The 22,319-nt window shown below is 34.0% G+C and overlaps 1 protein-coding gene across 1 annotated transcript in view; it reads left to right on the top strand.

Moving 5' to 3' along the window:
* The first annotated feature begins 4,587 nt into the window (after window positions 1-4,587).
* LOC143239460 (uncharacterized) overlaps window positions 4,588-22,319 on the top strand; it is a 70,573-nt gene continuing 52,841 nt past the window's right edge. The window contains exons 1-2 of the mRNA XM_076480542.1: window positions 4,588-4,722; window positions 4,932-5,127. Coding sequence (XP_076336657.1) covers window positions 4,941-5,127 — 187 coding nt within the window. The 5' untranslated portion in view covers window positions 4,588-4,722; window positions 4,932-4,940. The remainder of the gene's footprint in view (window positions 4,723-4,931; window positions 5,128-22,319) is intronic.

The raw sequence follows: 22,319 nt of genomic DNA, 5'->3' as shown, positions 1-22,319 counted from the left end.
ACCTTGATGATTGTTTGTTTTTGTTTTAAATTTTGCGCAAAGCTACACGAGAACTATCTGTGCTAGCTGTCCCCAATATAGCAGTGTAAGACTAGAGGGAAGGCAGCTAATCATCACCACCCACCGCCAACTCTTGGGCTATTCTTTTACCAACGAATAGTAGAATTGACTGTCATATTATAACGCCCCCACAGTTGAAAGGGCGGGCATGTTTGGTTTGACGGGGATTCGAACCCCCTACCCTCAGATTACGAGTCGAGTGACCTTAACCATGGCCTTGCCCGACCTATCTGTTACGAAAATCTATTAATTTGAATCATCAATTAGATACCCTTAGAAAGTTTTGAAACTTCTAAATATGTGTACTAAGTTAACAAGTACATCTTTCTTTTACACAACAATTTCAAACGTAAGAAACAATAAGAATATGTAACAAACAAATTTCTATCTGTCGTAGCTTTTACCACATATCGCACAACTGTACTATTTTTTCTTCTATGAACCCACCGATAACAATATTAATCTTTATTTGATTTTTTATGTGACAATATGAAGTGATTCATGAATCTAATACATTACATGCACTGTGTGAAAAAAAATGGTTGATATGAAAAACTGAAGTCGTCTTTCATCACTCAGATATTGGAAAACTAAAATACATTTTATTAGTCTTTCTCAAACAATGCCTTAACGCGTTAAAAATATCTACATATTCCAATTTTTCATCACCCTTAGTTCTATATCTAAATCAGATTGTAAACATGTAACTGTGTATGTTTTACACATTATTTTTCTCTTTTAAACTAAATATGTGAGTTTGGTGCAAAGAGGTGTTTTACAGAGATTTGATGGAGTTTTAGAAATGTTATTTGTGGCAAATACTCCAAATTAGCTGATTAAAGAAATTATCAGACATACATCATTATCTGTTCTCTGTCCACCATAACAGTTATGGTTTGTTCCGGATTTCACGCAAAGTTACACGAGGGCTATTTGCGCAAGCCGTCCCTAATTTAGCAGTGTAAGACAAGATGGTTTGTTTGTTTGTTTTTTGAATTTTGCACAAAGTTACTCGAGGGCTATCTGTGCTAGCCGTCCCTAATTTAGCAGCGTAAGATTAGAGGGAAGGCAGCTAGTCATCACCACCCCCGCCAACTCTTGGGCTACTCTTTTACCAACGAATAGTGGGATTGACCGTCACATTATAACGCCCCCACGGCTGAAAGGGCGAGCATGTTTGGTTGACGAGGATTCGAACCCACGACCCTCAGATTACGAGTCGCACGCCTTAACACGCTTGGCCATGCTGGACCAAGACAAGATGGAAGGCAAATAGACATCACCACTCACCTCCAACTCTTGGGTCACTCTTTTACCAACGAATAGTGGGATTGACCGTCAAATTATAACGCTATCACGGCTGAAAGGGCGAGCATGTTTGGTGTGACGGGGATTCGAACCCCAGATTCTCAGATTACGAGTCGAGTGCCTTAACCACCTGGCCATGCCGGGCCGACCGTTATAGACTTGAGCTTCTATTATATTATAATAATGTGTGTCGGATACTATTCTGAAATTAAATCCCCGTTCTTTTATAACTAAAAACCAAATCAATCCCTATGTGGAAAACAACGATATTAAAACTGTAATAAGCAAGCATACGGAATCCTTTTTCCTCCTTTACATGAGAAAATATTAGTCAACTTCTCTTTTTGTGGATATTACGTTTTGAGGTCATATGTCGTTTGTTTCTTGGAATCATAACATTGATTTCTTTCCATTGCAAAACCATTTTTCAACGTTGCAACCAAGCGATGCTGAGTTTCATAAAATTTCTCACACAATAATATATTTGATAATTTAATAGACAAAAATTATATTCAATCATTTTGGGATAACACTGGAGATAAAAACGACATTTGCTCTCCAGATACTAATAATAATAATATACTTTCTATTTCAGCTAACTTTTCATCACTTTTGAATTTCGCGCAAAGCTACTCGAAGGCTATCTGCACTAGCCGTCCCTAATTTAGGAGTGTAAGACTAGAGGGAAGGCAACTAGTCATATCCACCCACCACCAACTCTTGGGCTACTCTTTTACCAACGAATAGTGGAATTGACCGTGACATTATAATGCCCCCACGGCTGAAAGGGCGCGTATGTTTGGTACGAGCGGGATTAGAACCCGCGACCCTCGGAGTACGGGTCGAACGCCTTAACGCACTTGGCCATGCCGGGCCCTACAAAGTTTGATAAACAACAAAGTATTTTAAAACTGTTCTTTCGAACTTATATATGGAACACGAATATAGCAGTGAGCTATAACACAAAAATACAACAGTTATGACATTTTCATATATATATGAGAATAATACATGTTTATGGGTTATATTTTTCTATGTATTTGTAAAATACTGTCATTATATTTTTGCATATATTTTGCAGTGCCTAAATAATCTATCACTTTTCTTAAAGATATAAAAAGTTAATTGCATTCGGCGAATAGATGGTGTGATATAAAACGTAACTCATAGTGTGTACAGTTTGTCCTGTATTTCGAATAACTGTTCTGTTAGCAGGTCTGCTTAATTTGCATTACTCCTTGCTCATGGTTCACATATTTCAACTAAAATGAATTATCCAAACAGATTACTTCATGTAATAATTTTGTAAGCTTTCTCTGCTTTCACGCAGCATGATCATAAATGTTGATTAGATTTTATGTGGAATAATAAAATATATCGAATGTAACGCATCAATTAACTTTAAATCACTGAAAATATCAGTTTGGTTTCATCAACCAAAATTACACTCTTTTAAATAAGAGTTACTTAATATTTTCTATAGAGTTTAAGAGTTCCATTTAAAAGCGTACTGGCAATAATTTAAATTCTTCTCTAAAACGCCCTTTAGAACAATCAGTATTTTCATAGCTCTCGATTAACACTTACTAATCCTAAACTTTTCATATATTTTAAGAATTAGTTCTGGGCAAAGTTTCAGGCAGTCTTTGTTGCTAGTTTGTGATATATCATAATCAAAAAGAAACTGGAAAAAATAGGTACATAAATCTATTATCTTTGTTCTTTCAAGAAAACATATATATCAGAATATGTGCAAGAAGTATACACGAAAATCGATTAAAAGCTGTTAAACATTCTCAATAAAATAGCTGACTTTAAGTTTGGGTAAACCAATTCTATATAAAAATGAATTAAAATAAAAAAACAGTTGTTTTATTTTTTGAAGTATTTCTGTAGCTGCACAATCTATCCCGTATGCAATTATTTAATCAAAAATGCTCAAGGTGCTTTTGATTAGATACCATTATTTTTTTTTCAAATACACACCAACAAACCGCACTAAATATGAAAGTAACACTTGATAAGTAACCAACATTAGCATTAGGATCGCAAACCTATTATTTAGGACAGGCCTACACTACAGAGAACTGATCAGGTTCACTAAGATTGTAGTATTCCTCTCTAAAACACTGTAATAGCTTCCTTTATACTAATGCGGTGGAATCTAAATTAACAGTTTCTTATCATCACTCCATGCAATCGGTACAGCCGTACCAAGCATCATTATTTATGTTAATTGTTTAAGCAAACATCACATGACACTAAACACTTTAGTTAGAATAATTCCATTAAATTTAGTAAACTGTTGCAGAAAATTTGACACTGAAAAATTAGTAATAACCGTTCATCCGTATGATTATTTTAAAAACTTGAATTAAAAGCTACTAATTTATTTTTCTAGGCCTAACCAATACTTATGTGACTGCATATCCTTTTACCTAATAGTTTTGCTGCTATAAATCAATCATCTTTAATCCGAATGACCAACAAACTATAAACGGTTTACTTTTACTCTTAGGTGAATCTGTAGTAAACAATAGATTGATAACTCACATGACTTTCTTGCCTGAACGAAAGCAATATGTTTCGTTAAATATGATCGGTTTTTGCTGAATAACTGTGCATATTTGACTTATATTTACACAAAATAAGACTTTTAATTGTACGTTGTAAGGATATGTCAGCATACCAACTCCATATAAGTTAAATATGTTTTTGTATTAAATAAAATTTCTATACTCTTGGGGCAAAAAAAAAATAGGAGGAAACTCAGTTACATTTGGAGACGTAACATCTGAAATATTTCTTAACGGATTATCTCAAAATTTGGAATGCAAAATAAGAGTCCAGTAGAGCACATGCATTAAAAATGCGTATCAGTTTGGGTTACCACTATTCGAGCTTCAGAAGGAGGAAAATCACTAAACTATAACTCCTGTTAATAACATTCAGTGTGTCCAGCTGGTATTTGTTTTTCCTTTGCCCGAAAGACACACTATTGTTTGTGTCTTGAAGTCAATAACGTGTTGAATAATTCCATTCAATATTGTATTTATGAAATAATCTACTTACAAAGGTTTGTGTTATATTCTTAGCTTTATTAATTCACGCTATTTTATTTAAGAGTGTTCAAAGGAATATTACTTTGGTTTGTGCTCGCCCTTTTCTTTAATAACTTTATTTTGTTATGCAGGACCATGCGTGTGCATTCAATCTCGTGTATGATCGCGCGTGATTCTGACGTCTGTGGGTTTCACTGATCAAACTACATTATTTTACCAAGGTAGAAGACAGTCTCACTTTGTACCAAGTAGAAAGCAGGTCACATAAGCAAAAAGCGCTCTAGTTCAGAAGGTAATTAAAACATAATTTCTCACGTTCTAGACAATCCGTATTTATTACGAATTTCAGTATTCAACGAAAACGTTAAATCTATATATATGTGTGTATTTTACAAAATTACGTTGTCCGTCCCCCTCTGTTGTCTGTACGTAAAAACACTGATGTACATGTAAAATACATTTTACAAACTTTCGTTTCATTATTATCATATTGCATTTTAGGAGGCGGCAATGGGATGCAATGTGAGTAAAGATGTAAAAGTTGAAGGTCAGCGAAACGGTAACACAATAGATGGCGCTAGACAGAAGAGTTATGGCATTAAAGGAAACTCAAATTTCAAAGACATACGAAGAAAAGAGAAGAAAGACTCTCATGCAAACCTTCCAGGTTTAGTCCCAGTAGAATGTAGAGAAATACGTAAGTAAATGTCAGAAATATGTATTAACGGCCAACACTTAACTTATCATTACAGATAATTTATCCCTTGATTAAAAGTAGTACATTTTTTCTTCCTTTTGTACTTTTGTTTATTTTACTCATGTTACTTATACATTCTGTCCTCGTATATACTCACGTTGTGTTCTGTCCATGAGCATGTTCATTATTTGTAGGATGCATCCATATACTCAGCATGTAAATTGTATTTCTGAGCACACCTTATATATGTCTGTACGTTCACTATATCAAGTGATCATGCCTATATTTCTTTGTGTTAATTTGCATGTGATTTTACTCTGTACTTACTATGTTTAATGTGGATGTATGTATATCAGTACAAGACATGATATGTGAAAAAGTGGCCAAGCTGTAAAACAAACAGGAGTAAAAATACATCACACTTGTGATATCACATTTGAATGCCATGTAATGTCTTTGACTGTTTAACTTAGGTTTTTAAAGTGTATTTTAAGAACATATACATATATAACACTTGGCCCATTTAGACAGTTTAAAACTTACATTTCACCATAATGTCACCAGTTTCGTGTATTTTGTTATGTTCATTTTTCAACTTGGCCACCGTATTCACGTATTATGTTTTGTACTTATGTGTTTATGCATTTTACTTGAACTCAAACAAAACTTCACAATTCTTCGTCTGCCGCTATATATTACATTTATGATTTACTTTTTGTCCGACATATGTAGCGCGGGTTGTAAATGTGCTAAAACCGTTTAGTTAACTAAACACAAAACCCAGATATTTCTATGCTTCCAACCACTCGGACGCAACCTCAATGCTTCTCAAATACTCTTTCATTAAAAACTACTAACAAATTTAAAATTATAATAACTTCTCTTGGTGCAGATAGGTGGCGATGTTTATCTTTCGTGCTTTTTTTGTTTTTTGTCATTGCTTCTGATACTTTCCTAGCTTTTCCTATCTTGGATAACCCAATTTTGCGACTATTAGCACATCCCTTAGCAGAAAATAAAAATCTTAGTGAAATTTATCTTGTTAAGAATATATTATTGTGGAAAAAGTTGAGGTAAAATAAAGGAGATCAGCAGCTTTTGTAAATTATAGTTTTTAACAGTATAATTTTCAAATACTTGAAAGTATTTTATAAATGGAAAATACACATTTATAAATACACATACCCAAAACTCCTACAGTACTTAAACTTCTTTTCAAACCTATGCGGCAAATTAACTCTTTTATTGATACTATTCACTGTGATATTTGAACAACTGAACTTCGAAGAATGAGGATAACCTATATACAAACATCAAAGTTTCTTCCATGATTATCATAACCAGTAATTATTATTTGTGGAGGTTCGATGAAAAAGCAGTAGTAATTACCTGAATTTTAAGTTTCCTTGTTGATAATTTCTAACTTTAACAACTAATATTATTGTGTAATGGGTGTTTTCAAAAGATTTGTAAATACTTGAGTAATTCTCTGCATCTTCCTTTATTCTAATGTAAGATAATTAATTCTTACTAATAAGCTACATTGCACTACTAAAGGTATAAGAAAAATAAATTCTGAGCTAGTAATAATGAACTAAGTTATACGACACTTGCCCAGCCCTGAGAAAAGTTAAGCTTAAAATTCACTTTTGAACGATCCAAAATCCGACATGACCAGGTGGTTAAGGCACTCGACTCGTAATCTGAGAGTCGCGGGCTCGAATCCCTGTCACATCAAACATGCTCGCCCTTTCAACCGTGAGAGCGTTATAATGTAACGATCAATCCCACTATTCGTTGTTAAAAGAGTAGCCCAAAGGTTGGCGGTGGGTGGTGATAACTAGCTGCCTTCCCTCTAGTTTTACACTGCAAATTAGAGACGGTTAGCGCAGATAGCTTTCGTGTAGCTTCTGATCGAAATTTAAAAACAAACGAACAAACCAGAAACTTGGTTTGAACATAAATGATCTGCTTAGAAACATTTAAGAATGCCGATAATGGACTTCGCAATTTTTGTCTGTCCCGTCAGAAGTGTATCAAACCTATAGGACTACTATGTAAATATTGATATAAAAGTAAGTCTTCTATAATTTTTGTCAGCGAAGAAAACAGATACTATTCTTCTCAGCGAAATATATTGTTTATTTCATGTGATTAAAAACTTAAAGGAAAGAAACGCAATACCTGTGGATAAATATTGGAAACATTTGTCAAAGGTTGTTTCAGACAAACACTTTTAGATATAACCATTTTATGTTTTTGATAACTAAACGCTCAAGACTCTGAATTGTTTGTCTACGTTACTAAGAAATACTCACAGATATTTATTTGTTTATACAGAAACATATATAATTGTATAATATTATAACTCTTTGCCTTAATGCAAATTTGTTCATGTCATATGGCACACTAATCAGATTGGAGCTGAGGTTCCAAACTTGCGTTCCATTACCTCAAAAACAAATTGCCCTCCGTATTTTCGAAAAGTGGGTGTGTTATAAGAATGGTAGTCAAATATCATTATTCGGTTTAATCAAAATAGGTAAAAAACTGTGTGTGAGTAGTGTTGGCTTGGTCGATGAAGATTGTGTCATGATGGGCCCTTTGACACCTTCAAAAGAGCGAATAGTATCAACCTATTTCTGAACGCTAAAGTCCAGTTTTCCCTCAAAGGAGATGAGATCTTCTAAATAGATATTAACTAGTCTCTCGTAGCTATTGTTATGAGTTGTCTTGAAGGGCATGGCAGTAAATACAGCCATTTTCCTTGGATTTTATTCCAATTAAAAATCCTGAGAACATGAACATCATATCTTGCTCGGTACATCTTGATGACTGAGATACAATTGTTTGTTTATTATTAAAACAAAGCTATACAATAAACTATTTGTGCTCTGCCTACAGTAGATTTCAAAATCCAATTTTAGCATCATAAGTGTTTAAGATTACTGCTGAGCCAGCGGGAGCTTATGATGCTGTGTTATATGAGGTTTATGAAGAGTGACTTAGCCGTTAGCATGCTGAAACGGATTCTTGATTCACGACCAGTTGTCTTAAAAAAGTGATCCACACTTTGGGGTCGTAGGTGTGCTGAAAAAAGTAAAGGTCAAATCTGACTGTGTTCGATAAACAAGGGTTCCTGAGGAGTTGGGTACTGTTGAATATCTACGTTCCTACTGTATCATTTGATGTCAGAGATTTTTCTCCACAGACAACTCTTTTTTGTAATTTTGAGAGAAAATCTTAAAACACAAGTTTTGTATTTTCCAATGTCTGAACAAATATTTTTAAAACCCTAGTAACTGTAGTATAATATAAAAATAAGTGTCGAACAATTTATAAAAAGTCACGTTTAAATCTTGCATTTTAACACTGATATAACTTTAACCGTCTTGGAAAAAAACTGTCCCCACACACATTTTTGATGTAAACATTCAACCTACATAAAATTATTTCCTATCAGTTTTCAAAAAATACTTGCATATCGCAATATATTCGACCATAACATACACAAAATATCTACCTAATAATAAAAGTTTTTTTTTTTCTAAGACACCATATTATGGATAAATATAGTTCAAATTATAGTATAATATGCTTAAGTTCATCTACGAGAAAATTAAAACATCCGAATTTTGAGCATTCTTCGTTGTCTACAGTTTATAAGTAGCAAAATCAAATGTTGAAAGTTACAATTATAAAATGCTAATAGGAAATTGCGCCAATATAAGATAAAATTATAAGCAAAGTAAGGATGCACTTAAGGTATCTGTGTGAAAAAACTTTCCCTTCCTTATTACTGATGTGGAATAAATCATTTTAAACATTTCGATGAAAATAATAATTCAATTAATCGGAGTTATATTTATAGGCCATAAAAAATTCCAAATTTTACATATTCGATTATTTTACTTTACCAAAGTGGCGAGATATATTAACATTTTAGATCTAAAGTTTGATTTTGTACTTTTGGTAAGTGAATTCGATTTCCTAAAGAAAACGTGATATAATTTTTATTAAACAGTCTGATAAAGTATCTACAATTTTTATACATATTTGACGTTTAAATTTCAACATGCATTTCTAAATTTATGGTTTTATCACCAATTTTCTTTCGTGCCGCTTAAATTCTAATCAAACAGAATATATCTGTCCATTGATAATGTTATTTTGCTCATTTTTAAAAACATGATACACATAATTCGTTTTATCCATGATTTTAAGTGACAAACTTAATACAATCCGCTTTTGCTCGATCCTTTGCGAAATTCTTAATGAAGACTGAAGTTTAAGACTATTCTATGAAACGTTATTAGCTGTTAAGTGCTTTTGTTTCTCTCCAATTCATATTTTATGATTATGAAGATGCTGAATATATTTAAATATAATTCAAACACATCAGTTCATCCAGTAGGTCAACGGTACGTTTGACGACTCACTACGCTAAAATATGAGATTCCATTTCCAGCGATGGACATAACAGATAATCCAGTATAAAAGAATGCATAAAAACATTAATATAGAGAAATAGTTTGTTTGTTTTTGAAATTCACGCAAAGCTACCTGAGGGCTATCTGCGCTAGCTGTCCCTAATTAACTGAAAGGGGGAGCATGTTTGGAGTTATAGGGATTCGACCCCGCGACCGTCGGATTACAAGTCGAGTGCTTTAATCGCCTGGCCACGACGGGCCTAAAGTAAGAGCTGTGGCAAAGATTTTCTAGACATAAATCCAATATTTTAATCCCACGTTTATTCGTCATTTTATGATTAATTTTTCTGTGTTTTTCTTTTAACTTCCTTAGGTAACAGAAAGAAACTTGTCACAAAGTAACCAAGCGTCTAGAATGATTATATAAAAGTGATAATTTTTGCCTTTGATAATCGAGTGGAAGTTCAAATGGTAAATTAGTAGCTGTGCGGAAATCCTGTTTTCACAGGCATAAAAGATCGCATTTTTCTTTTACTATTCTCCTGGACTAAGTGCAAATGAAAATCCCGAAAATAAAAGTCCAAGGTTCGCATTATGATTCGTAAATCAGTTTGTTTGTTGATGTTTTTTTAATCTATTTAATCAATCAGCTCTTCTTTGTTCTCTAAGCCTGAAGATGTAGTAATTTAAAAGTGTTGTATGCGTTAAAAGATAGTACGTTTTCTTCTAAGTATTAGTTGAAATAAAGTATGTGACATTATAAATTATTTAAAGGTTGCTATACTTTCTCAATAACATTAGGAAAACCAAGCTGATTTTCAATCAGTTCTTTCTTGTCGTGTTTCTTTTATTATTTATCACAAGTGATGTACCATTAGGTTTAAAATATTAGAAATGAGTGCGTAAAGAACATTTCTATGCCTCTTATTGACATTTTCTCTGGGAGATAGGATGTCGCTATGCTAACTTAAGTGTGGTTTGAATTTTGCGCAAAGCCACACGAGAGCAATCTGTGCTAGCCATCCCTAATTTTGCTGTGGGAAAGCAGCTAGTCATCACCTCCCACTGTCAACTCTTGATCTACTCTTTAACCAATCAAAAGTGGAATTGACCGTCACAAATGATGCATTTTGGAGTGAGGGGTTTTCGAAACCGCAACCCTCAGCTTACGTGTCGATTGCTTTAACTACTCATTCATGCTGATCAACTGTGTTGACTCTCTGTGAGAAACTAACATTTTACACACATCCATACGTAATGTCAACTGGTGACGAATAGCCACACACACCTGTATCTGAACTGGATCTGAGTAGAATATCTGACATTGATTACTGTTCGCCAATCAGAATTTTTATGAGTTTCTATGATGTAAATTTTTAAATAGACAAATAACATACGACCTGAAAAGAAAAACATTATTTAAAATTTTTGTTGTAATAAGTAGAAGGCTACGAAAAGTATGCAAGTTTAACATTTAATAATTATTCTCTGAGAGGAGATTTAATTCGTATGGAACCAACCGTGACTCATGGTTACCTATTCAATTTTATATTACTTTTCTTTTGTTGCCGGCATAGCCAGGTGGTTAAGGTACTCGACTCGTAAGTTGAGATGTGTGGGTTAGAATCCCCATCACACCAAACATACTCGCCCGTTCAGCCGTGTGGACGTTATAATGTTACGGTCAATCTCACTATTCATTGGTAAAAGAGTAATCCAAGAGTTAGCGGTGGGTGGTGACGACTAACTGCCTTCCCTCTAGTCTTACACTGCTGAATTAGGAATGGCTAACTCAGATCGCCCTCGTGTGGTTTTACACGAAATAAAAAAAACTTTTCCTTTATTGTAAAGTCGACATTCCCTGAGAGACATTCATGAAGCGAAATAATATTTTTTTATTTCACCATTTCTTTATTTTATTAGTTGACACAGCTAACACAGCACAAAAACAATAACACTCTAATCGTACAATTTAAGTCTCATTTATTTACATTTTATGACCTTTTTAATTTAAGATTTTAAATTTATTCACTTTATTCATTTTTTTTGCTTCAATGACTTTAATTGTGCTTACTTAGGTGTCTCAACTTCTATTACTTTTTTATCTCGCATTCACCATCTGGTTTGTTGCCAGTATTTTTGTCACGAATGTTATACGAAATATTTCACCTTCATTATATCTTATGAGTACAGCAGACATTTTATTTTAAAGACTGTGCCTTATTCGAACAAAACCGCTTTTTGAAAGAAAATACTATCTAGTAAATTTAGAAGAATAAAACACGTGTGAGAATATTTACCACTGAATATAGTTTTATTAATTGTTGTAGTTCCATATAAGTACCAGCTGAAACATTCATTTAATAAATGTGATTACTTATACAATAACGTGAGAGTAAGACAATCCCGACCAATCATTTTTGTCCATCAGGTATTTGTCGTTTATTTCCACTTTGTGTATGAAGACACCAGTTTACTCACGTGCTAACGTCAATTTATATTCCCTATAAGCTTTAATCTATCTATATAAGAACAAAACAGTATTCATTTTTTCCTTGAATCGCATTCTACTATTCTGTTCACGAAAACTCGATTTTTCTTCTACTGTGTTTAAACCGATTCCATTGAATCTTTATGACGCTCTTTATGACTTCGCTAACTACCTCTTTTTTCGTACTACGTCACGCTATTTGTTTTAGCTTATTTCGAAATTATAGTTCAAAAATTATTATAGTAATTTAGCTACTCTATTTTTAGATAACTATTCTTTAACATGTTGGCTCCCAACCCTATTTTGCCGATACTTGTTTGTTTGTTTTTTGAATTTCGCACAAAGCTACTCGAGGGCTATCTGTTCTAGCTGTCCATAATTTAGCAGTGTAAGACTAGAGGGAAGGCAGCTAGTCATCACCACCCACCGCCAACTTTTGGGGTACTCTTACCAACAAATAGTGGGATTGACCGTACATTATAACGCCCCCACGGCTGAAAGGGCGAGCATGTTTAGCACGACGGGGATGCGAACCCGCGACCCTCAGATTACGAGTCGCACGCCTTAACACGCTTGGCCACGCCGGGCCTTTGCCGATACTTTTCAGGGTTGCATTAGTCATTTTACAATAACTTTTTTGAGGAAAAATGTATATATAGCTGTTGTGCCCCAGCCAATAAATGACACTTTAAAAAGAAAATAGAGCACGACTCACCGGTGGGTTCTGTGGGTCTTACTGAAAGACTATCACGACCCACCGGTGGATCGTGTGGAAGCCAACTTGTTAATAGCAAAGTTAAGAATCTGAAAATTAAAACGTATGATTAATGAAGCAATTATTTCTCTATAGGTACATTAAAATCCTTTTAATCAACTTGTGTGAAGCATACATATATCTATACTGCTTCAAAAATAGCAAACTCTAACGCTTATCTGCTCTGTGATAAAGCTGTTACAAAACTGCTAGTCTTGAGAATACTAAAGAATTACTAACGTGAGATTGGATTCATAAATAGCTTAAGGGTAATTCTTTTTCTCAGCTAAGCCACATCCATCTCTGTTGAATATCATTTTCTAATGTGTAACTAAACTGAACGTGGTGTGAAACTTTGCAGCAGCTTTAAGTAAAAATATTACCATTTGAAATTTTAATGAAACTGTTGCTAATAGTTCTGAGTCGTTATTGTTGTTTTATTGCAAAGCTATGCAATAAGTTATCTGCGCTCTGAGACTAGGTGGTTAAGACACTTGATTCGTAATATGACACGTAAACATATAATTTTGGATGTAAATACAAGTAAAAAGCGTTACAACAAAAATATATTTGATTATAATGTACGAAACAAGTTATTTGCTTCATAGAACATATTAAGTCCCGTGAGATATGTAATGAATGCTTCTGAAATTTAGGCTTAGACCTAGAGACTCAGGAACAAAATAAAAATTAGTTGTAACCTTACTGTGCTAAATATGCTCGCCCTTTCAGCTATTATAGTGTTATAATATGACGTTCAATCCCATTATTCGTTGGTGAGAGAATGCCCTAAGAATTGACGGTGGGTAGTGATGACTAGCTGCTTTCCCTCTAGTCCCCTCACTGGTAAATTAGGGATGGCTAGCACAGGTAGCCCTCGTGTAGCTTCGCACAAAATTTAAAACAAAACAAACCATTCTGTATACTGTCTAATGAGGCAATCAAACCCCAAATCTTAGAACCGATACTGATTTGAAAAATATAGATAAACTGAACTACATCACTTGGCTTGCTGATAGAATTATAGAATAAATTTCGCCAATAATGCTTCAGGTCTTCAAATACAAATATTTTCTGGTTAACCTCCATTAAATTAGGCAAGTAATAATAACTGAACCTTCATTAACTACAGTTATATATCACAAATCTTATGTTAAAATAATACGTTAAAGGGAAACCAAACTTACTCCACCTGATTTTGCTCTGATTCAAAAGACAGGTATAGTACAGAATGGTACTATGTACCATCTACCCCTTAATTAAGATGTAAGTTTTTCTGAAATATTGTTTTTTCAATTTTCAATTTGAACGCCGAAATACACTTTAACATCCCTATTTTGAAATCATACGAAAAGTGTGTTCACTAATTGGCAGTTGACTGACTTTCCTGCAGGCTGCAGGGAAGATAGAACGTGACATCCAGAAATAGACTTTATCTTTCCTGTACGCGAATCACATAAAGATTAGAGAAGCACCATTCGGGAGCTCAGATTATAAGTTGACAACAAATACAAATATGAGGTGCATTTCTTGTGCAAACTTGGCTTTGTTTATGTATTTGGCTTAGGTGTAAAAAGTCAGGTTTATCCTTATAAAAGAGAGTATTAGAAGATTTAGATAAATATGTGTAAGTTATAACTTTTAAACTTCTTTTTTTAACTGTTAAAGTCATTATTAGCTTTTAGATTAGCTTTCCAGTGTGCATTACTTTGGAGCTTTTATTTCAATATATAGAAACTTCCAAATGTAGTATTTATTAGTGTGTATAAAAACTTGAGATTACTTTTGTTTTGTAAAGTAATATAAGAATAACTTCTTGGGAGACTGATTTCAGTTCACTCTTACGTGTAGACTATCTTTATAGTAAATGTAATCGTGTTTTAACGTGTAGCATTACTTTTCCGTTGTAGTTTAGTGATAACACGTGGTTTCACTTTTATTTTTAACTTGTGGTTTTAATTTAACTTACAGGTATAGCCCTCGAGTAGCTATCTGTGCTAGCCGTCCCTAATATAGCAGTGTAAGACTAGAGGGAAGGCAGCTAGTCATCACCACCCACCGCCAACTCATGGGTTACTCTTTTACCAACGAATAGTGGGATTGACCGTCATATTATAACGCCCCCACGGCTCCCGAACTTGTAAAAGCTTTAGATTGTAGTCTTTATCATGCTCTTATTACTCCTAAACACTTGCTCTTGATTTTATGTTTGTGATTTAATTATGGTATTGTAACAGTGTGTTTCCCTAACAAATAAACATTTTGTGCTAATGAAACTATTGGTGCTGAGATTTTATCCTAGACGATTCTAGCTGTGGATAGGAAAGATTAAAGTAATCCATAGTACGGTATTTTACGAACTGCCAGTTTCCGATCCAAACTGACTGATGTACGGTAAAACCATTTTACCGGGAATTCCACCTACGATATATGGAACTTTTAAGAAAAATAACTTCAAGAAAAAGTACAAAAGTGCGGTAAGCTTTTTGCTGAATAGCTATGAAAATAGAAACAGCGTAAAAACCAATTATTGTTTATATTTGGCTAAAATAATCATTTCATTTCACTGTCATGTTCTAATGAGCTTGATTTTGTTGTAACCCAAATCTAAAGTTTACTTTTATTAAGGTCAACCAAACAGTAAACGTTTCAACTTACAAGCATGATAAAAAATAGTTTTGTATTTCTCTTAATCAGTCTGATTCATTATATAGTTCTATATATATCCATTCTATGCATATATCCACTTGAGTACATTATTATAGTGTGTTTTTTTACTAACACAACTAGTTAATATTTCTAATTTTATCATTTTTTCTTTTAACACTCTGGTATTTATCTGGATGATAGAAAATATATAATTATTAATGTAAATACAAGTGAAAAGCGTTAGAACAAAAATTATCATTAACACTTGCACTGACATACGAAACAAGTTATGTGCTTCATAGAACATATTAAGTCCCATGAGATACGTATTGAATATCTCTGAAATTTAGGCTAAGACTGAGAAACTCAACAACAACATATAAATTAGTTGTAACCTTAATGTACAAAAATTAATACTTTGCGGTGCATATCGATATTTGAAATTATCTTCAAAGCTGTTTTTCTTTACGCTTTTCACACCAGCATACTTTGCTAATGCTATCTCTTGGTACAAGATAGTTCTTATCACGATTTCTCACTTAGACAACCTTTTCCGTTGTATTTCTTACGTGTAATACAGTAGTTGTGAGAAAGGCAGAACTTATTTTATTCAATCTACGTGACGATCCAACAGCTGTACAATTTCCCATTTGAAACATCTTTTTCTACTTGAATAATAAAATAACTTTACATATCTGTCTGTAAAGGTAAAAAGTTTGTTAAAATCCAATGAACACTTCGTACGAATAATTATATTTCATATCCATGGCCTGTTGCCAAACCAGGATTAGAATGATTCATACAGTATCTTACACTATCTTCAGCTTCTGTCCCTCAACTTAGCTCCCTAGTGGCACAAAGATATGACTGCGAACTCACACCACTAGAAACTGGATTTGAATGCCTGTGGTGGGCAGAGCACTTATACCCCGTTGTGCAGCTTTTTGCTTATCTTCAAACAGACCAACAGACAGCCCTTAATTTAATAATGTGCCCATGGAAACAGATGTAATTAGATATTCCGTAATTATTTAGGATTATTTGTTTTTGATAAGTTGTTTCAGATTAAAACCATCAGCAGTGACTTTATTAGTTTACTAAATTGGAATATTCATTATTTACTGTTATTGTACTTCATATGGCAAATTTAGCCTGATACTTATAAGCAGCGCAGGTGTGTGCGCGTGTGTGTGTAGGTGTAATATTAACTCTGTATTGTTGTACTTCTTTTATTTCCATTTAGACTTACTTGGAAATCTTGGAAATAAGTTAGTCATCTCTTTCTTTATGCCATAGCCTTCCAGTGACATAGCGGTATGTTTGCTTACTTACAATGCAAGGAACTGTATTTCTGTACCCGTGATGGAATAAACACAGATAGTCTGTGTAGCTTTGTGCTTAACTACAAACAAACTCTAAGCAAAATTAATGTTAAAACTCAACATAAAGCACAGAATATATAAAGTCAGTGAATAATTATGCAAAAGAAATACATTATATTCCGTAAACAATTTCTAAAAAGCCAAAAAACCTTAAGATTCCATAAATCATAAACATTTTACATCTAATTTTATAAATTTTTGTTTGCGAAAGAAATACTAGCAGTTTGTTTCTTTGTTTTTGAATTTCGCGCAAAGCTACTCGAGGGCTATCTGCGCTAGCCGTCCCCCCTAATTTAGCAATGTAAAACTAGAGGGAAGGCAGCTAGTCATCACGACCCACCGCCAACTCTTTGGCTACTCTTTTACCAACGAATAGTGAGATTGACCGTCAAATTATAACGCCCCCACGGCTGAAAGGGCGAGCATGTTTGGCGCGACGGGGATTGGAACCCGTGACCCTCGGATTACGAGTCGAGTGTCTTAACACACTTGGCCATGCCGGGCCATCCTCTTTTATACAATAGCTAATAAGGTTGACATTTCTGAATTACGTGGTTGGTCAACAAAATGACCCCTTATTTCCTATTATTATTTATTATTGATTATAACATACGTATAAATCTAGGTAGAGATTGAATGTTTTATTTTGTTGATCTTAGTGTGATTTATTTCTACGTTTAGGTTATATCTAAGTATCAAAGGTAACAAACTGCCTTCGCACAACTGGCTGCAGACAGCGAAAAGCGGTAGAAGTTCAGATGCTGTTGATTTAGGCACTCAACCCTTAACTAGGATCTCGTTTGATAAATGGAATATCCAAACCGGTCTGAGTGCTATTATTATAGACATTATCCATTATGATTTAAGGATGACAACAAGGGATGGTAATGGAAGAATTATTTTGAATTTTAGTCTCATTATAGTGTTGTTTGTGTGTGTATAATCTTTATTATCAGCTTATTGTTTCAATTATATTGCTACATTGTAGTTTAGTTGAGTATTATTTGATATACATAAATTACAACGTAACACCACAGTGTGTGACATCAGATACACTGTTAGTACTGTATGAAAGCACACTATATGGCCATGTTGATGATAATTTTCCATTAGTTTCTTGCACTAAATGACTTAAAAGCTTATGAAACAAGAAACTGTAAACTTTAAACTGAGACTTTAAACTTTTCGTGTCTCTGTTATTCATGATTTAAATTTTATCACAATAGTAAATATGAAAATATACAGTAGTCTTTAGAATATTTGAAAATCAGAATTATATTTGTAAGTGGCCAAATTATGTTGTGTTTTTTTCCCAATTTCTTTAAAAATCAATACTACAAATAACTGCTTACAAAGTCATAATTTATATAGCTCAAAGCAGTTTTAATTTATCTACCAAACTATTTCTTTCCTAACTGAAGAGCAAAATATAAAGTTTGCTGCTTTCTTAGAACAAGGCTATTCATATCTCGTATAAAACACATACAATTCGAGAAAAAGGGTTTGATTTAATTACTTCAGACTTGCAACAACCAGATTTTTACGAGTCCGAGACTGCAATTCATTCCACGTGATCAGCTCATCAGATACGTTGCTCAGTCTTACTTAAAATTTATTTTATTATCGTCAACAGCCATCTAGTGGTCTATTCAACCTACTGGTTACTTTGCTCTGAAATATCAATAAATTCTCTATTCCTAAAACAGCTTTCAAGCTATTAACGCACTCTGCCTAAAATAGTATTTTACGTTTTAACAAGCATACATGGTTATCCTGTGTAATGTAAAAGTGCACGTTTTAACAAGCATACATGGTTATCCTGTGTAATGTAAAAGTGCAATCACTGGTTTCTTTGAGACAGCACGATGCTGTATCTGAGATATAACAGGTTTACTCAAATGGAGTCGAATCATATAATCAACAGATACAATACAACTTTCACTAAGTTTCACGACTCTCGGAATCACTATAGTTTCTTTTGATCAGTCCAAAAGGAATTACGGAGTCATAGCATCAAGCCCTTAAAGAATTATTCCTGTCCATGGAGTTTACGGAACCCATTATTGTAATATTTGTCCTGAATTTCGCGCAAAGCTACACAAGGGCTATCTGCTCTAGTCATCCCTAATTTAACAATGAAAGACCACAGCTAGTCATCACCACCCAATGCCAACTCTTGGGCTACTCCTATTACTAACGAATGGTGGGATTGACCTTAACATGCTAACGCCACCACAGCTGAAAGGACGATCATTCTGGTGGGGCGTGGGATTCGAACCCTCGAATTACGAGCCGAGCGTTGAAACCATCTGGCCAGGTCACTTAAAACAACGAGCCTAATGTCCGTAAATACAATAAAGGGCCTGTTGGGACGGTTTTAAAAAAGTAAAAATGGAAGAAGGGAATTCAAACCCGTAAAAATAACAGACAGGAAGAAGTAAAAGAGAAGGGAGGTCGAAGGAAAAAGTACTGTATTGTCATTAAAAAATAAAATCTAGTTCTCAGTGTATAAGTTGTTGATTACTGTAATAACTAATACATTAATTATGTATATTAGAAATTAGTACAATCTTAATACACTGAAGTGTGGGTATAACACGATCACAATTAGGTAGCGTCAAAAGTCTACAATACAGCTTTAGTGTGGTATGCTTAACTCTCCATAAATAGGTTTGTCATGGGAGACCTATTATTCCATATGATTTCTGAGATTCTGGCTCAAAATATTCAAGAATATACGACTAGTTAATGAATAATGAGTTAAAGACAGGTGTGAATTTTCTCATTTAGTACACAATTATGACAATATCATGAATGTTTTAATGAGGAGTTATTATATACTGACATTTCTATGCAAGAAGCCATTGGTCTGTGCGGTGATTTCATTTGTATTGTCAATAAATAGTAAATGACTTTAAAAAATGAACTTCAACCAATGTTTGGCCATGTGGTTAGGACGCTCCACTCGCAATTTGAGGGTCGCCGGTTCCATTCCTCGTTCTCCCAAACATGATTGCCCCCCTTCGGAGCATTATAATTTAACGGTTACTCCCACTGTTCGTTGGTAAAAAAGTAGCCAACTTTTGGGTGATGACTAGCTGCCTTCCCTCTAGTCTTACACGACTAAATTAGGGACGGCTAGCGCAGATAGCCCTTGAGTAGCTTTGCGAGAAATTCAAACAAACAAAACTAGCTGCTTTCTCTCTAGTCTTTTAATGCTAAATTAGGGACGACTATCGCAGATGGCTCTCATATAGCTAAACGCGAAATTCAAACCAAACAGCAAACAATCAATCGATGTTCCTTAAACCGAAATTCATAACAAATTATCTAACTTATCCTTCAGTTTTAAGCCTTGATTATTTTCACTACATCGTAGAGTATTAAAAAGAGTAAATAAGTAAACTTGTGTAAACTTGCAGTAATCCTATTGGATAAATGAGTAAGGTAGAGTATATTCGCATAAAGATTTATATTCCAGTTTTTAGCACTTTGTGATGTTCGAAAACTAAACGCGTGTTTTTTCCCCCAAAAGAGTCTTACGAGGTAGCTTTGTCCTATTATTGTTAAGGTTACTGTTACCTGAACCATATTTTTAATTAACATATAATGTCGCGCCATCTACATAAAATCATCGACACTTTTAATTATATACAAACAGAAGAACAACTACTGTCGAATGAAATACAAAACATTGGAGTAGTATATTCATACAGCTTTTGGTTGGGAGAAAAAGAAAAGGTGAACGTCTTTACTAAAAGTGTCAATGAAACAGTAGTGTACTCGCAATGTTATTGAGATAGCTTTTTGTTTATAAAGATAATGCTATAAAAATCAAAGGGTCTAAGCTTTAGTCTGGTAGATTGCTTTTGAAAAACGGTAAAAATAAGAAGCGAAATTTCAGTTTAATTGATAATTCTATTTACTGAAACAGTTGACTTCAAAATTATCAATATTATCTGAATTAGCTTAGAACTTCTTCATGATGTCTACTAGTTTTAAACAACGTAGAAAAAAACTGATTCTGGACAATAAAGTGTTAACACAGTTTTAAATAAATATATATATATATATATATATACTCACTTATATTTCAATTTCTTGGTGACCATGAAATTGTTTAAAAAGAATATATCACGTTTTTCTTATATTAAAACTTTAATACCATGTGAAACAAAAATGAAGACATACAACATTATAACCAAATGGTTATAAACAGTAGATAATAGCATCATTGTTTAAAGAATTAATTACATTTATACACCTAAAACAAACTAAAATAATCGTTATTTATTACATATTAATGCACACTATTTCAATCTCAACATTTTGTTGAGTTTCGAGGCCGCTTACAATTGTCGAGACACCTTAATTTGTGATAATGATTAATCATCGGTGATTCTCGGAAAGAAATCTCTACATTACGCTTAGTAATATAACTTTATACATCCCCCAGCGGTAAGTTTAGGGACTTACAGTGCTAAAATCCAAGGTTCGATTCCCCGCGACAGACACAGCAGATAGCCACATGTGACTTACTTTATAACTTTATAACTTTACGAGTTACACACTAAGAAAAATGAAAGTTTATTTACCATTGAATGGCTTCCTTTTTCATGAATCTTGTGTCTTGTTATGTACGTAGCAGTGCCTTTTTCTCTTGAATATTTTAATTTACTAGCATAAAATACTCATGATACGCGGTGAAGTACAAAAGCCTCGCCTGCACTGGCACAGATGGCCCATTGTGTAGTTTTGTGCTTAATTTAAACCCGACCTCAAAGGCCTACACTTTACGATTCCCAGAGGCCACCTACGTACCGACCAGGTCCTCCCATTATCAAAATTACTTTTACAGCTTCCCAAGAGGAATCATTCCCGAATTCTAACCCCATTAAGACACTTGCTTGTGGTACCTGAGAAGTGCCACGTTTGATGCAGTTAGCTTATGACGGGTTATGAACCTAAATTCAAGTATGACAACCCAGAAGTGCAAGGAAACAACATCCGGTGCTATATTTGGGTTCGGTGACTCTGAAAACCTATTCTTAAACCCCCAGTCACATCTAGGTGGCATTGGGTCTCAATTTATTATCTCTTGATAGGAGGTCTAAATCATACTTTTATAACAACATTGAGGTAAGTTTGTACCAGAAAATAAAAAAGATTTAAATCACGTGACCGCGTTACCTGACCACACGTGGCATCTTTGATCCTGTTAATTTGAGAGTGTAGGCATTAACTTAATTTCAAACATGGCGCCCCTGATTTCAAAATGAGCCACGAGGATAATATTCGATGCAAGGTTCGTATTCAGCGACCACGAAAACCGAGTACTTCATCTTCATCATAGCTGAATGACCTTTATGATGCGAGTCATTCCATCTTGGTAGAGGGTTGTGCTCATAGATAAGAACATCCCCTAGGCCATCCCGAGTCTGCTCACCAAGTGTGGTCCTGCTAGCTCCAAAACTGTGAAATTTTCT

This window comes from Tachypleus tridentatus, chromosome 13, assembly GCF_004210375.1.
Source record: "Tachypleus tridentatus isolate NWPU-2018 chromosome 13, ASM421037v1, whole genome shotgun sequence".
Taxonomy (NCBI): Eukaryota; Metazoa; Arthropoda; class Merostomata; order Xiphosura; family Limulidae; genus Tachypleus; species Tachypleus tridentatus.
The sequence above is the reverse complement of the archived record's forward strand: the minus strand, read 5'-3'. Positions and strand labels throughout refer to the sequence as shown.